The 13,806-nt window shown below is 57.7% G+C and overlaps 4 protein-coding genes across 4 annotated transcripts; 1 reads left to right on the forward strand and 3 right to left on the reverse strand.

Moving 5' to 3' along the window:
• Positions 1-542: 542 nt before the first annotated feature.
• On the reverse strand, positions 543-3,069 carry LY79DRAFT_511265 (GMC oxidoreductase; the record flags this gene model as incomplete). The annotated part of the gene is made up of 5 exons (XM_060554248.1): positions 543-1,214; positions 1,271-1,356; positions 1,393-1,495; positions 1,547-2,630; positions 2,693-3,069. 5 exons carry the CDS (start codon positions 3,067-3,069, stop codon positions 543-545), a joined length of 2,322 nt encoding a protein of 773 aa, XP_060416367.1.
• A 201-nt stretch (positions 3,070-3,270) lies between these two features.
• Positions 3,271-4,569, reverse strand: LY79DRAFT_110935 (uncharacterized protein). The gene is made up of 2 exons (XM_060550690.1): positions 4,135-4,569; positions 3,271-3,863 (listed from the first exon to the last, which is right to left on the reverse strand). The coding sequence occupies exons 1-2, from the start codon at positions 4,334-4,336 to the stop codon at positions 3,472-3,474; spliced, it is 594 nt and encodes a 197-aa protein (XP_060416368.1). The 5' UTR covers positions 4,337-4,569; the 3' UTR covers positions 3,271-3,471.
• A 1,007-nt stretch (positions 4,570-5,576) lies between these two features.
• LY79DRAFT_702081 (uncharacterized protein) lies at positions 5,577-5,933 on the reverse strand (the record flags this gene model as incomplete). The annotated part of the gene is made up of 2 exons (XM_060564935.1): positions 5,577-5,719; positions 5,815-5,933. The coding sequence occupies 2 exons, from the start codon at positions 5,931-5,933 to the stop codon at positions 5,662-5,664; spliced, it is 177 nt and encodes a 58-aa protein (XP_060416369.1). The 3' UTR covers positions 5,577-5,661.
• A 2,594-nt stretch (positions 5,934-8,527) lies between these two features.
• On the forward strand, positions 8,528-10,007 carry LY79DRAFT_511243 (GNS1/SUR4 family protein; the record flags this gene model as incomplete). Its single annotated transcript, XM_060554243.1, has 2 exons — positions 8,528-9,292; positions 9,348-10,007. The coding sequence occupies 2 exons, from the start codon at positions 8,528-8,530 to the stop codon at positions 10,005-10,007; spliced, it is 1,425 nt and encodes a 474-aa protein (XP_060416370.1).
• Positions 10,008-13,806: the final 3,799 nt, after the last annotated feature.

A 13,806-nucleotide genomic window follows, 5' to 3' on the forward strand; every position in this document is an offset into this window, starting at 1 on the left:
ACTAGAAAAAAAAAAAAAAAAAAAAAAAGGCTTCGGGCCGCGGGCCGTCGATCGATGACTATCGGCCCTGACGAGGTGATCCGAATGCTGCGATGATGGCTTGCGTGGGGGTCAAGGGTCCCTCGAGGATCAACAGCGTCGAGAAGGGGGGTAATGAGACGATCAAAACTGCCCTCAGCCTCGTCGGTGGCTCTCCACGATAATGTACGAGAGAATAGTCGGACAAAGGGGTAAAGCCAGCCAACCCGAACTAGATATACAGGAATGGCAAGCATCTCCGCAACAACTCTTGCACCCCCAACCCATAGCTATAACGACCGTAGGACGGCCTCGAGGGGTCGTGACAGCATTGCTGAAAGTAGGAATTATGGTTTGCAAAGGCGTGGCATCGCTTCCATGTACTTCAAGACGTCGGATTGCTATGATCTGGGTATGGTTACGACTATGCTTGCAATCAGTTCTTACAACCTCTGCCGTCCTCCGACGTCCCTTGCGCTTTTGTATCCACCAGTCCACCGCCCTTCCCGACGTCTCACCTCTTTCTACCCAGACTCGGCCTTGACCTCCTTGTCCACGTTCATCGCAATCCAATCCGCGATCGCCATATTCGTAACCATCGGATTCACACCGCTGGCGCTTGGGAAGACACTGGCGTCCGCCACGAAAAGTCCCTCCGTGCCCCACACGTGCCCCTTGGGCCCAACAACGCCCTCGTCCTCGTTCAGCGCCATCCTGCACGTGCCCATCTGGTGTGCCGACGTGAAGATGCCTACGGGCGGCGCGTTGCCAACCTTGCGCACCTTGTCCAGCCACGCGACGAAGCGGGGGTCGTTGGCCCCCTGGTGGATGGTGTCGTCTCCATGTTCCGAGCCCGGTGAGCTCGAGGTGGCTGATGCGATCTTCTCAAGCAGCCCAGCCGAGTCTTCTTCCCGGATGAACGGCTCGAGCCCGGGGATGCCAGCGTGGATCTCAATGGCGCCCTCGACGTGACAGATCTTGCACAACGCGATGACACCTTCGAGGGTGTTGGCGCGGTCAAAGTCCGAGATGACATAGTCGATCCGCGGGCGGCCCGTGACCGGGTCAGGGTAGACGCGGCCCGTGTCGCGGTCGCGGGTGAGGGAGATGAAGCTGCCGAGGTGGCGGAAACGGAGCTCCGACAGCTTGGCCTGGAGACCCGAATACCATGGCATAGTTGAGAGGACTGCGTAGGGCTGCGTGGTGTTAGCAATTCGGGGTCGGAGTGAGCGAAGGGAGGGAGGGGTCGCACAATCATGCACGTTGGCTCCAGCTTGACGCCGTGACCGGCCTTGTCGAGGTCCTCGAATGAGGAGCAGTAGCTGGTGATGATACCGCCTGTTGCGTGACGTTAGTGATAGCACATACATCAACTCGAAATTGGATACCTACCCTCCCAAGGCTTGCAGTCCTCCTTCCAGAAGCCGCCTACCATGTTGCAGGGATGGACGTGGAGGTTATGTCCGATATGGCGATTCTGCTCACACGTCAGTAGCTGAACGCGACTCGGGGCAATGTCGCAACTTACAGTTAGACCGCTCCTCAGCAGCACCAAAGGACTCGAAACCGATCCCGCAGCCACGATAACCTTCTTCGCCTTGATAATGACCTCCCGTGTGATCCGTTGATCCAAGGGCGCGCTGGTGCTTCCATCGGCGCCCCTCGACACCCACTTTCCGACGACGCCCGTCGCGCGCTTGGAGCCGCTCGACTCGTCGAAATTCACCTTCTCGACCTCGAACCCTTCGATAAACTTGGCCCCAGACGCCGCTGCCGCCGGCAGCCAACTCACAGTGGTGCCCTGCTTCCCCGTCGATCCACAACCGAGATGGCACTGTCCGCAATAGTGGTCCGCGCCGCCCGTGTTCTGCGGAGCCGTCACGGCGTGCCATCCGAGCTTCCGGGCCCCATCCAGCAACACCTTGTTACGATGGTTGTGGCGCACGCCGTCGGTGGTCACACCCATGAAGTCGCACACCCTGTCCAGACAGTTCTGGAACTGTGGCGACGTGAAGAAGGACAACCCGCGCTGCTCGGACCACTCCTGGCGCACGAAGCCCTGCGTTTGGAGGCTGACGCTCCAGTTAACAGTCCCGCCGCCGCCCCAGCAGCTGCCGGCAAGGATATTGAGAGAGCCGTCATCGCTGGTGACGACGCCGCCGTTTTCGTACAGAAACTGGCATCCGGTGTCCTGGGCCATGGGTAGCTGTGACGGAGGGTAGTGGTACGACTTGTCGACGATGAGGACTTTGTGGCCTTGCTCGGCCAACACCTTGGCAGCCACCGCACCTCCGCAACCAGACCCGACGATGACGATGTCGGTCTCCAGAACGGCCGGGGCGTCGGATGCTTCGAACTGCATAAAGTTGAAGTCGAACCCCTCGCCATGCTTCTGGGATTCGGGCATGTCAGTGTAGCCAGTCAACTCACTGAACAGAGGGCTAGTCTGCACGGCGCTCTTCTGGGCCAGCAGACATATCGTCTTGGTCAGGAGCCGTATCGTGGGCATCCGCGACGTCTGCCACGCTTGGAGGATCTTCTCGCGGACCTCCAAAGGTTGCAGGTGGACCGGGGTCCAATAGCCAGTCATGAACAACGTGCCAGTGCGAGTGCTGTCAGACCAGGTCAGCCATGCCGGGCCGTTAGTGTCGCGGGTAGAAGAAGGACAACTCACGCCAGCGTGCTCATGGCACCAGCCAGCTGGCGCTGGGAGCCTGCGGGTAGTGAGGCCATTGTCCTCTTTATGCTGTCGACGAATTTAGGTTCCTTTGCGGGGCTGTGTGCGAGGTACTCTAGGAACTTTTCCTCCGAGGGCGGATTCTTCATCGTGTTCCGGACGAGCTGGAGCGCTGCCGCGTAATCAGCCCCGGACACACAAATCTGGTTTGTGGGGTCTGAAAGAGTCGCCGGCAGTGAGATGGACGGTAGGACGGCCTCGAGCAGGGACATTAGAACGGCCCATTGTGTCTCGTTCCATAAGTTGTTAACTGGCAACACCGGCAGCTGGAGCTGGACGTCGGTGCCGGGGATGGTTTTCGACAGAGTAGCCATGTCGAAGCAGATTATGAGTGTCGATGCGATGAAATGAACGAAGCTGGAGACGGTGGCACACGAATGGACAATGTCGAGTTGGCTGTCAACAAGCGTGAGAAAGCAACAAAGTTATGCGCGGGTCGGATGAGGGGGAGCTCGGGGCAAGGTATTATGCCAGTTGATACGGGTGAGCAAAAGTGCCTCGGAAGCTCATGCTCGACTGATGTTTGACTGAGTATGTTGCAAAAGGGAAAACAGTTGACGTTGGCTTGCCCCTTGCCGCTTACATGGTAGTAGTGGTGCTGCTGCAGGGGGGCCGTGTTTGTCGTGGATGCGGGGTCCGTGCGAGGAAGCATGATAATAGGTATCATCGCTCTACTTCCTCAGGCATGTCCCCTATTATCCCCGATCCGGTGTGCTTTAGAAACTGAACAAAGACTTCGTCGTCCGACCAGCTTGCGGCGGATAAGCTACGGGATCGACACAATCTGCGTTACCTCTGGTGGTTACGACATCCGGTAGGGAACCGGAGCTGTGAACCGTTTCGACCGGAGTCCGGCAATAAAAGTATCGAACCCCAAATATGCAGCTTCGTGTTGGCGGGATGCAGGATTTTGGCACGGCATTTGGGCGCATGCGACCTTGATCTACCTGGGCACCGTGTGGCTTAATTGGTGTGTATGGACAAAACCCGAGCTTATCTAGCAGATCATGCGGGGAACACGGGTTTTGGCAATGGGTGGTACGATGTTGACGGAACCCGGTAAATTCCCAGCCAACAAAGGCCACTCCTCCAAAGCTCGGTCGGGTGTCTAGGTGGGTGGTCAGTCCACTGCATAAAAGAGAAGCTGAGATGAAATCGATGAGACACGCGACGCGGCCACGAATCGCAATCGGGACACACGCGTACAGCGACTGCGCTGCCACCTAATCGACACCACATATATCTGGGGAGACATCTGGTCTTTCAAGCATTGGCGATTGTCCGTCAGCCATATTGCAGGGCCGACTTGCAAAGTGATGAGTATGAGGCATCACTGGCCGCTAGGAAGATACCAGGGCGCACGACTCTGAACTTCGTACATTCCTGTGGCCTGTGTGGAATTTCTTGATTGCGGGGGCAGGTTGATGACGACGCATTTCGTCGACTCGGTGGCGGGGAGAAGTGAACCTCGGTTCGCATGAAGCCGGCCAAACGGGGAAGACGGCAGTTGTAGTCTCGGTCCGCCGTGACCATCGACTCGTCTGCTTTAAGCCTACTCGAACGACTAAGTGGCCTTGTCATGACGCCACGCCCCGTGGAACGCAAGCCAGATGAAGGAAGGGCTCCCCGCTAGGCCGTGCGGCGTCCCAGGTCCGAGTTCGTCTTCCAACCATATTATGGCCAGCCGCCGCCTCGGTCCGCGCCAGACGACGGCACGGTATCTCACCGGTCTCCGGATCAGTTGTTAACTTGCGGAGCAGGCAGCCTTCCGAGCCACTTTTCCGAACTACCGGCGCCGTGGCAAGCAGCCAAAATAGAGTGGGAGCCCATGCGCCCGCCCGCCCAGTCCCGGGCCTGGTTTAGGGAGAGCCTGGGACTGCCAGCCCCTTGGAACTCCGAATTGACAGCCGGTACATACTACGTAGCGAGTGCATGGAGTTGCCATCAAGTAGCCCCGCCATCTCGGTGAGGGTCAGCGGGCAAGCAGGCAGGGCAGGCCAGGAGCACACAGGCGAGGCGACGTGGACGAGGTGGCCGCAGGTGGCCAAATGCCAGATTGGCTTCTCCTCAGAGCTGCAGCCACGACTCTGGCTAAGCCAGACGTGGATACTTGTTCAGGGTCCATCGGCGGGTCTGTCCATTCCGCGCCAGGGGGGGCCTGGCAGGCTGGGTGTCATCTTGCGATGGGCGGTCTGGCGGCCAAGAGGGTTCAAAGAGGAAGTTGGGGCCGCGGGTTTGCCTTTGAAGCCGAATTTGTTGGGGAAAGAAAAACGACAACGATGGAAAAAATGCACGTGAGAGTCGATCTGCGAAGAATTGTTGGCCGACAGCGAACAGGCACGTAATCCGGCCAGCATGCAAACTCCTTGCTGGTTGTTCTATTTCCTCGGGCTACGGAATCGGGGTATGGGGTTCGCAAGTCGAATTCGTTGCAGGTACGTGACGAGCGTTGTGTAACAATGCATTACATCACGTCTTTCCCGACTAGAGTTGGTTGAGAGCGTGACATGTTGAGCTTCTCTGAATGGCCCATTGGCAATAGACAGAGCATGGAGAGAGTCTCGCCAGCAGGATCGTCATCTCCATCTGTTCGCGGTCAGGCTGTCGTATTAACGTCGGCCGAGACGTATCGAATGAAAAACGGATGACGAGACCCTGATCGCGCACCGCTTATAGAGACACATTGAAGCCGCGCGAGGGCTGAAGTCCGCGTCCCCCTTGTCGCTCACATGCTTATCGAGTTGCCGGCTTCTGCCTTCAGAATGATTGCTGTATACCGGTAGATAAGAGGGCCCATCTCGCACTCACTCTCTTGAAGGAAAAAAAAAAAAAAACCTTCGATGCGGGGGCAAAAGGGTCGGTGGAATCGGGCCTAGCGCTCCCCCAACAAAAAGAACGAAGACCGCTTAGCGGGGGCCCACGGCCAGTGGACACTTGACAGTTCCTGGTGTGTACTCGAGGATACTTGATGCACATTAGTAGCTGACACCCTGGAACAGTATTAACAGTATCTCCTGTGAGGTACCGCTACTCGATGCATCCCCCCACTACATGACGACCCTGAACCAGGGGCAAGGATCGTAGCCTTGGCTTCCAGAAGGACGACGACGACGACGACGACGACGGGTGTCACGGTCTTGGCCAGCGCCGCGGCGCTTCTCCAATTATTGAGCTGCATTGCGCCGACCTCGCCTCACCTGGCTTGCTTGCGAGTGAGGCGCTGGCACGGCCCGGAGCCTCCGATGGCAGTTCGTCAGAGCCGTTATCGACGTTGATTTCATCGCCATCTCTCCAAGCTGTCGCATAATGCAGCAAGCAGCGTGACCGGAGAGCACTGACTGTGCCCAAGCCAGTGAGTGCTAGTACGGTATGCCTGGCTGAGGTCGACAAATGAGATCCCCAAAATAGAGTTGAGAGCCGGTGTCCAAAGCTCCCAATGCGGCGGCGCCTTTGCCGTTGTCGGAAAGACGTGTCTGGGATATTGGGCTGGGCAAACGTCCAGAGGCGCATGCATCCATGTCGCAACTTTTCAACCGTTTCAAACCGTCCCTTTTCCCCGTCGATCACGGACTGCAGCTGATGGGCAACAGCCGCGCAAAGACAGTCGATTCAACATGATGGTTATGCCACTCATTGGCCAGCGCCAGTTTTGCTCCGGGCCCGTCTGTAACTGACGCAGAGATGCATCGCGGCCTTGTCGGATACCTATTGTCTCGTCAGTCGTACCTCGCCAAAGCCGAATCTGTTGGTTCTCTGCCCCCATCCCGCCCTCCGCGGGTTGTCACACTTTATTTGGCGCGCTGCTTGGGCCCCTCCATTCTGCGGTTCCCACCCTGGGCTGGCATGCCAGGGTAGGTAGTGCAGGCTTAAAGCAGACTGCAAGGGTGTTATCGAGAAGCCGAGGCACAACGGGGAAGGAAAGAAACAAAAACACACCTGAGAGTCAATTCAAAATAAAAAATATAAAAAAATATACCAGAATTGATTGCTTTCCGGTCGAGTGTCCAACGGGTTGACCGTGGAGCCCACCCATCCCAGTCGTAGTGGCATTCACTGCCTTAGCATGGACCGTCAATGGTCTGTAGGCAGCTCCTTTCGTCCGGTGTCAAGCTTCGAGTGGTTCTTCATGTGTCTCTCAACAATGTTCAAGGAGGAAGTACCTAGCAAGTATTCCTATAGCGGTTCCTCGATCCATCAGCCCCGATCTTTTTTTCCTCTCCAGATAGCCGGGCGCTGGCGAGGGAAGCACGGAATGACGATGTACCTTGGTCGCGTTACTTGGCGAGACCAGTCGCATCGAACGGGTGGGTGGGTGTCTCAGTGGGTCGCAATTCACATTGAGCAGGACCTTCCCGCAGGTACCCGACCAGACGGGCGTGGCGGGCGTGGCGGGCGTGGCAGGCGTGGCGGGCAAGACGGGCAATTGCCTCGTAGACGCTTGCGCTTTTAGGAAGGCGAGGTGCGCATGCCCCCCCCTGGTCTTTCCTCGCCTTTACGTATTGTGTTTGATTCTTGGGGAGTGGGGGGGAAGCTCGCTGTGGCGGTTACGATGACAAACAAACAATCAAGAGGTGAGGAAGGAGCAGAGCTCCTGCTTCCGTCCATGATTTTCCACACTTGTACTATGGAAGTTTCGAGGTACATGGGATGTACGTGTTTTACCCATCTACTACCTACCTACCTACCTTGCATAGCATTGAGAAGCTAGTGCAGAAGGGGAAAACAAAAAGACAGAAAGATGGGACAAGCAAACAGTTAAGGTAGCTGAACACATGGACTTTAACCTCCCGTTGAGACCTGTTACTCACTGTCCTCCATCAATCAGGGCATACGGCTACCCGTTGTCCCGTTGCTCAACCTGCCTAGGTAGGTAGGCATTGCCTTGCCTCTTGATGTGCCTTGTTGCTGTCTCTCTTGCTTCCCCTCCATTGGTCTCGTCTCGCCTCGCCTCGCTTCCTTCTCATCCGTTGCGTTGCGCCTTGGCCTCAGCATTATTTATGACTAAAGCCCGAGCAAAGACAAACTTCTCCCATGACACTCTCCCCGCCAAATCCCACATCAACCAGACTGGACCACAAATAACTACAAGGTACACTGTACGTATGCTTTTTCGTGTGTGCCAGGGTGGAGAGGATAAGGCCGAAGGGGAGGAATACCTATAGTATACAGTACTTTGGATGGGTACATGGTCATGCTACTACCTAAGGTAGGTTCGTAGGGGGTCTACCCTCAGCAGCAGCATTATCCACTCTTGCTTGTCCTTTTCCCATCCAGAAATTCAACCCTTCCCTTCCCCATATTAAGACCTCGAGGATCCCCTCGCGTTGACCTGGGAGCTTCTTTTGTGTCCTTCTTCTTTAATCCCTTTTCCTCTCCTCTCCTCTTCCTCGACAACTACTTGGTAGAAAGGACCATTACCTCGAAGCTCGCTTCGCTTCTCCTACGCCAACTTTTTTCATCCTCCTGCAGTCTTTCGTCTCCCGATCTCTTCCGTCTACCTCGCACGTATCAGTCCTGTGACGGTCGAGCCGAAGTAAGTCTACGACACTAGACATACACACTTCTGTGTCGACCGCTAAAGCTGTCGCGTGCCGGATACCCTTCTCCCACACACGGAGGAGCTTCCCTGGTGTCATTTGCTATTACTGCAGCACACTCACGACTCAGGAAGGGGTAAAAAAAAATTCCCCAACGGCCAAGCAACCTGCGGGCCGCACACTGCCCTTTTTCGAAGCAACGCCCAAGTCAATTGGTCAATTCCCCACCACCACCATGGCCGGCGTCACCGTGCTCAGCGAGCTTCCGCCCGCCTCCCTCTTCACCTTCCCGCCCGACGGCGCCCACATGGCCATCCCCCCGCCTCTGCCCGGTTCCATCGCCGCTGCGCCCCCCGTCGAGATCCCCGACCACATCTTCACCGCCGCCCTCGACCCTCGCGTGCCCATCACCATCGCCGCCCTCTACGCCGTCACTGTCAAGTTGTTGAACAAGTACAACAAGTCGACCAAGAACAGGCCCTGGGGCATCAGCAAGACGAAGCCTTTCTTCGCCTTTGTCGTACTGCACAATGTCTTCCTTGCCGTCTACTCGGCCTGGACCTTCTGGGGCATGCTGGGCGGCATGCGGAGGAGCGTCGTGAGCCCCTTCGGCCCCAACGGCCTGGCCGCCACCGCCGACAGCTTCTGTCAGCTCAACGGCAACGGCGGCTTCGGCGCCGCCACCGTCTACAACGAGACCCTCGGCTACTGGTCCAGCTTGGCTGGCAACTCCGCCCTCGGCTTCGACGGACGCCCGAGCCGCACCGCCACCGGTAGAATCTGGAACGAGGGTCTCGCCTTTTACGGCTGGATCTTCTACCTGAGCAAGTTCTACGAGGTCCTCGACACCTTCATCATCCTCGCCAAGGGCAAGCTCAGCTCCACCCTCCAGACCTACCACCACGCCGGCGCCATGATGTGCATGTGGGCTGGTATGCGCTACATGTCTGCCCCGATCTGGATGTTCGTCCTGGTCAACTCCTTCATCCACGCCATGATGGTAAGCCGTCGCGCTCACCCTGACCTCGGGAAACAAGATGCTAACAGTTGCCCAGTACACCTACTACACCATCACCGCCTTCAACGTCCGCGTCCCTATGGCCATCAAGCGAACTCTCACCACCCTCCAGATCACCCAATTCCTCGTCGGAGCCACCTACGCCATGGCGCACTCCTTTGTCTCCTACACGGTCCCCGTGACCGTCTACACCCGCAACAAGGGCGGCGAGGCAGTCACTCATACCGCCGCCAACGCTGCCGCCGAGACAGCTGCCAATGCTGCGGCTGGTGCTTTTGAGACGCTCAAGAACATGGTCTTTGGCGCTTCCTCCAAGGTCGCTGAGGAGGCTGCCACCGCCTCCGCCTCCGTCGCCGCCGCGGTGCCCCAGGACGGTTTCGTCTCTGAGACGGTGTACGTCACGCAGCCCTGCGTCACCACCAGCGGCGAGACCTTTGCCATCTGGCTCAACGTCCTTTACCTTGCGCCCCTCACCTACCTGTTCGTCATGTTCTTCATCCGCAGCTACATCCGCCGCAGCAACGCCGAGTCCTCCAAGGGCAAGGGCAAGGTCCGCCGTGATAGCAACGTCACTTTGGCCGAGAAGGCCGGTTGGGATGCCGCTCGCGAGGTCAACCGCGAGATCTACAACGGCTCCGCTTCGTACAACGTCGAGGGCAGCCCCAAGCGCGTTGCTAACGGCAAGGCCAAGTATTAGACGCCTCGGGGATCGATGCCTGGGCGAGGGATTTGCGGGTTATGGAAAATGGGATACAAACGGAAGAGAAGGCCCGAGAGGGGGCGTTCTCGGAGAGGCGGCGGCATGGCTTTGTTTCAACGGCGTTCTGAACTGGGAAAACATTGGGGTAAGCATTCGCATCACCCGGGGCGCTCGCTAGTTATTTTATCGCAACTGTCTATTCTGTTGCATTGCGCGCAGAGGGTAACTAGGCAAGCCGAGCATGAGCTGGCATAAATATATGAATAGTCATCAAATCGAGGTTTCTCGTCACATCATGGCCCGCGGCGATACTGAAATGTGATATCCGTGGGTGGGGAGGTTCCCGCTGGCTGTTTGCAACTCTCCGGCGCAACATCGGGCAGCAGGCCATGCCGAGTGATACGCCTCCCGGGCGCCGTGACGGAGTAGCGCGGGAATTATGGGGTACGGGCCCGAGATTCTGGTTCCGGACTCCGCTCCGGACCGTCGTCTCCGCAATCAACCATCTTTCCGGTTGTTGGGGGGACAAGGAGTGGCGATTCCGGAGCGTACTCCGACAGACAGACATCTCGCCGCACTTGTCGACTAGCGCGTTTGTTTCTCTAACCAGTTCAAGCTTTTGCTTTTTTTTCCTTCTTCTTTTTTCTTTCTTTTTTTTTCTTTTTTTTTCTTTTTTTTTTTCTTAGTCCGTCTCGTGTTGACAGTGAGTCACTCTTATAGAGTCCCGAGACGCCACGTCACGCGGCTACTGGACCACTTTGATAGGCGGCGTGGTGTGTTTGCGTCGTGCTTTCTGGCCTCGAAGGACAAAGGGGACGCGATATGTCCACGCCACCGGCGGCGGCGTCCTTGGCGGCTCTGACTCTATGATATCCGGGGGGGGGGGGCGAAAGCCACAATCGGAGCCTGCAGGACATGCGTGTGTCCTGGGCGCATCACAAAGGGGGTTGCGGCTTCGAGGGTGGGCGCGCGACGGACGGTGGAAAGCCTGCGTCGATGCCAGCTGGCCCCTCTCTGGACGTCGTCGGGCGCGGTGCGCATGATATAGCAACAAGACACTGACTCCTCTAGACTAGGCCAGGCGGATTGGCGGTGGATGAGCCCCCCCCGTTGCCGTTGCTTGGACGTGGCCCCGCGCTGCATCGACGTGCATGCACATACGCCGTACATGGCGCCCTAGACGGCGTCAGACACCTGTTGAAGATTGTGGATGCGCGGAGTGCGCAAGGTTGCACGTGCTGGATCTCGCCGCGCCTCATCGACGACCGCGCTCGTCGTCCGTCGTCGTGCGCGACGTGCCCCGCCCCTCGGGCCCAGGCATCCAGACTTTTCGCTCTCCCTTACCTTCCGACTCTCACCATATGCCCCTCCAGGGTGACTATTTGCGAGCCAGCTTTCCCACGTGAATGGGGGGGCGCAGGGGCACGCGGGGAGGAATGTGCGCGGCCTAAGCCCCAGTCCTCCCTACCGACAAGACCCTACCCCATCAAGAAGGGACTGTGATACCCAGATGTTTCCGCCACGGCAAAGCCCAGAGGACCACGCTCGCCCACGATGCTGACCCAGAGTCTCACTGGATTTACTCGGGGAGGGGGAAAAGGAGGGAAAAAGGGCGGAGCAGAAGCAGCAGCGACGAATCAGCCGCGAAGCTGACGGCCATGATTCACATACACCCCCCCTCTCACACGCACACACGCATGACGACACAACACCAACGCCCTCGCGATCGCTTACTATCCGCGAGCTAAAGCTGGCCCGCAGAACCACCCGCTCACCTTTCGCCGTCGCGTCGGCTCACCTAAGCTCGACGGCCACCCTCGGTCGCGACCAACAACCGACCAGAGAGACTCACTCACCTCCCCACCCCCGATTCTGATTCTGGAGAACCCCGGCGTGGGACAGAATGCGCCGCCATGCTGACCGCAGCGGACGGGGCAACGATGCAGCCGGATGACTGTCACCCCCATCTATCCACCTCTACCCAGGGCCGCCAGAAGCCTGTCCGCCGTAGCACATCCCAGAGGCGGGAAGTGCGGGAAGCACCCGACGCAGAGCGCGGCGAGTTTGATAGAAGGAGGGGAAGGGGGGGGGGGGGGGGGGGGTGGTTTGTCGAACCCCCTCCCCAAATGGCCCCTCCCCAAATGGAATGATGGGGAAAAGGCAAGAAGACACACGCACATACCTACTTTAAAGACACACGAGACGCGCGCGCGCACACGGACGGCGCGACGCTAGGGTACCTTCGGCATAGGCGGCAGGTCCAGCGGACATGACAACCACCACTACCACCACCACCACCACCACCTCCACGACGATGACACCCCCCCTCCTCCCAATTCGCTGTAGAGCCTCACCTACGCACCCAGACGCGCGCAAGTTGGTTCCTGCGGTGGAACATCCACGGGCGTGGGGACGTGGCTCGTCGTCCTTGTTCTTTCACATGAAGATCCGCCCGCCTGGAGGAAGAGTACCGGTGGCTCACCTCGAGGGCGGTCTGGAACCACCAAAGCCATGAGGGGATCTTCAAATGAGACACGCAGGAGATCGGGGAAGGGAAGGGAGGCAAGTTGAAGATGTTGTTGGCCGGCGAGATTGGGAACAACCCCCCCGCCCCCACCCCCGACGTGACACCATGGCTGAAGTACGACTTGTGTGGTCCATCTCCGGCGGCGGGATCTCGTTCCCCGGATAAGAAGAGGGCGGGAGCAGTCCAACGGCCGTCGCGAAAAGCCAACATCGAGACTCTCGCGGTCCTAATGCAAGATGAGAGACCCTTGAAACATCATCGTGAGGCCGTCGCGACGTAAAGAACACCGCCCCCCTCCTTAAAAAATGGCGCCATCGGTGGCCGGTAGGCGGGCTTCGTCTTCAACCGCCTGTCCCAATGCAGTAGTCGGGGTTCTGACGACAGTCACGGATAAGCCAAAGTTCGGGACTTAGAGTTCGCTTCTTGGTTTTGATCAATGGTGCTTCTTTTCTTGCTTTGGTATCTGAGTCAAGCGGAGGGGTAAGTAAGAGCTTTGGATCAGGCCGCGTACGCAAACAAAGCTGCATTGCGGACCCGTCCGGGGCTGTTTCCCTTGTCCCCTCTCTTATCCTGCCGATTCTAACGTCGGCCAACCAATGCTGTGACAGCAACTCTAAATTACACAAACGCCAATCCATGAAGGTGTTCGGCCGGCCTGGTCCGCACCTCGCCCTCTTCCCCCATCAAGGTGACCCATGGGAGACCCTGAGTGGTTCCGAGGGCGAAACAAACCATCCAGTCGTCACATCTGGGGTATAAACCTTCAGAGGGGGTGATGCCGCCGAAAAAAAAAAACCCCTCCGCAAAAATGTTGGGGAGTGTTAAAGATTAAAATCAAAAAATTGTCATCTTTCCCGTAAACCCTTGCTCGGTGAGATAAGGGGGGACAAGCCATATCCTGATCTCGAGTGTTCCAGTCCAACGCCACGCTTCAAATGCAAACAAAACAGGTGTCCATGCCAGATCGGGTCAGATATTGATCCCGGTAGGGCGTTCTATGTGCGGATCGAGGTGATGGGGCTGCGTAACGTGCAGTCCATTAGCGAGGGTATCGGTGTGTTGTTGTCTATGATCCGGGCGGTTCTGTGTGTCGCGTCCAGTATCGCTGGGACGGTTGGCCGGTGAGGGCCGGCCTTCCGCCGCCGTACAACGAGTGTTTGTGTGTTTGTGTGTCTATGATTCTATTGTTCGTTCGCTCTTCATTAAGGCCGTGAATCGTGATCCGCTGGGTATTGCGCCCCATGGGCGTTCTTGTTTTTCTTTTGTCCT

Source organism: Colletotrichum navitas, assembly GCF_030913465.1.
Source record: "Colletotrichum navitas strain CBS 125086 chromosome Unknown LY79scaffold_16, whole genome shotgun sequence".
Taxonomy (NCBI): domain Eukaryota; kingdom Fungi; phylum Ascomycota; class Sordariomycetes; order Glomerellales; family Glomerellaceae; genus Colletotrichum; species Colletotrichum navitas.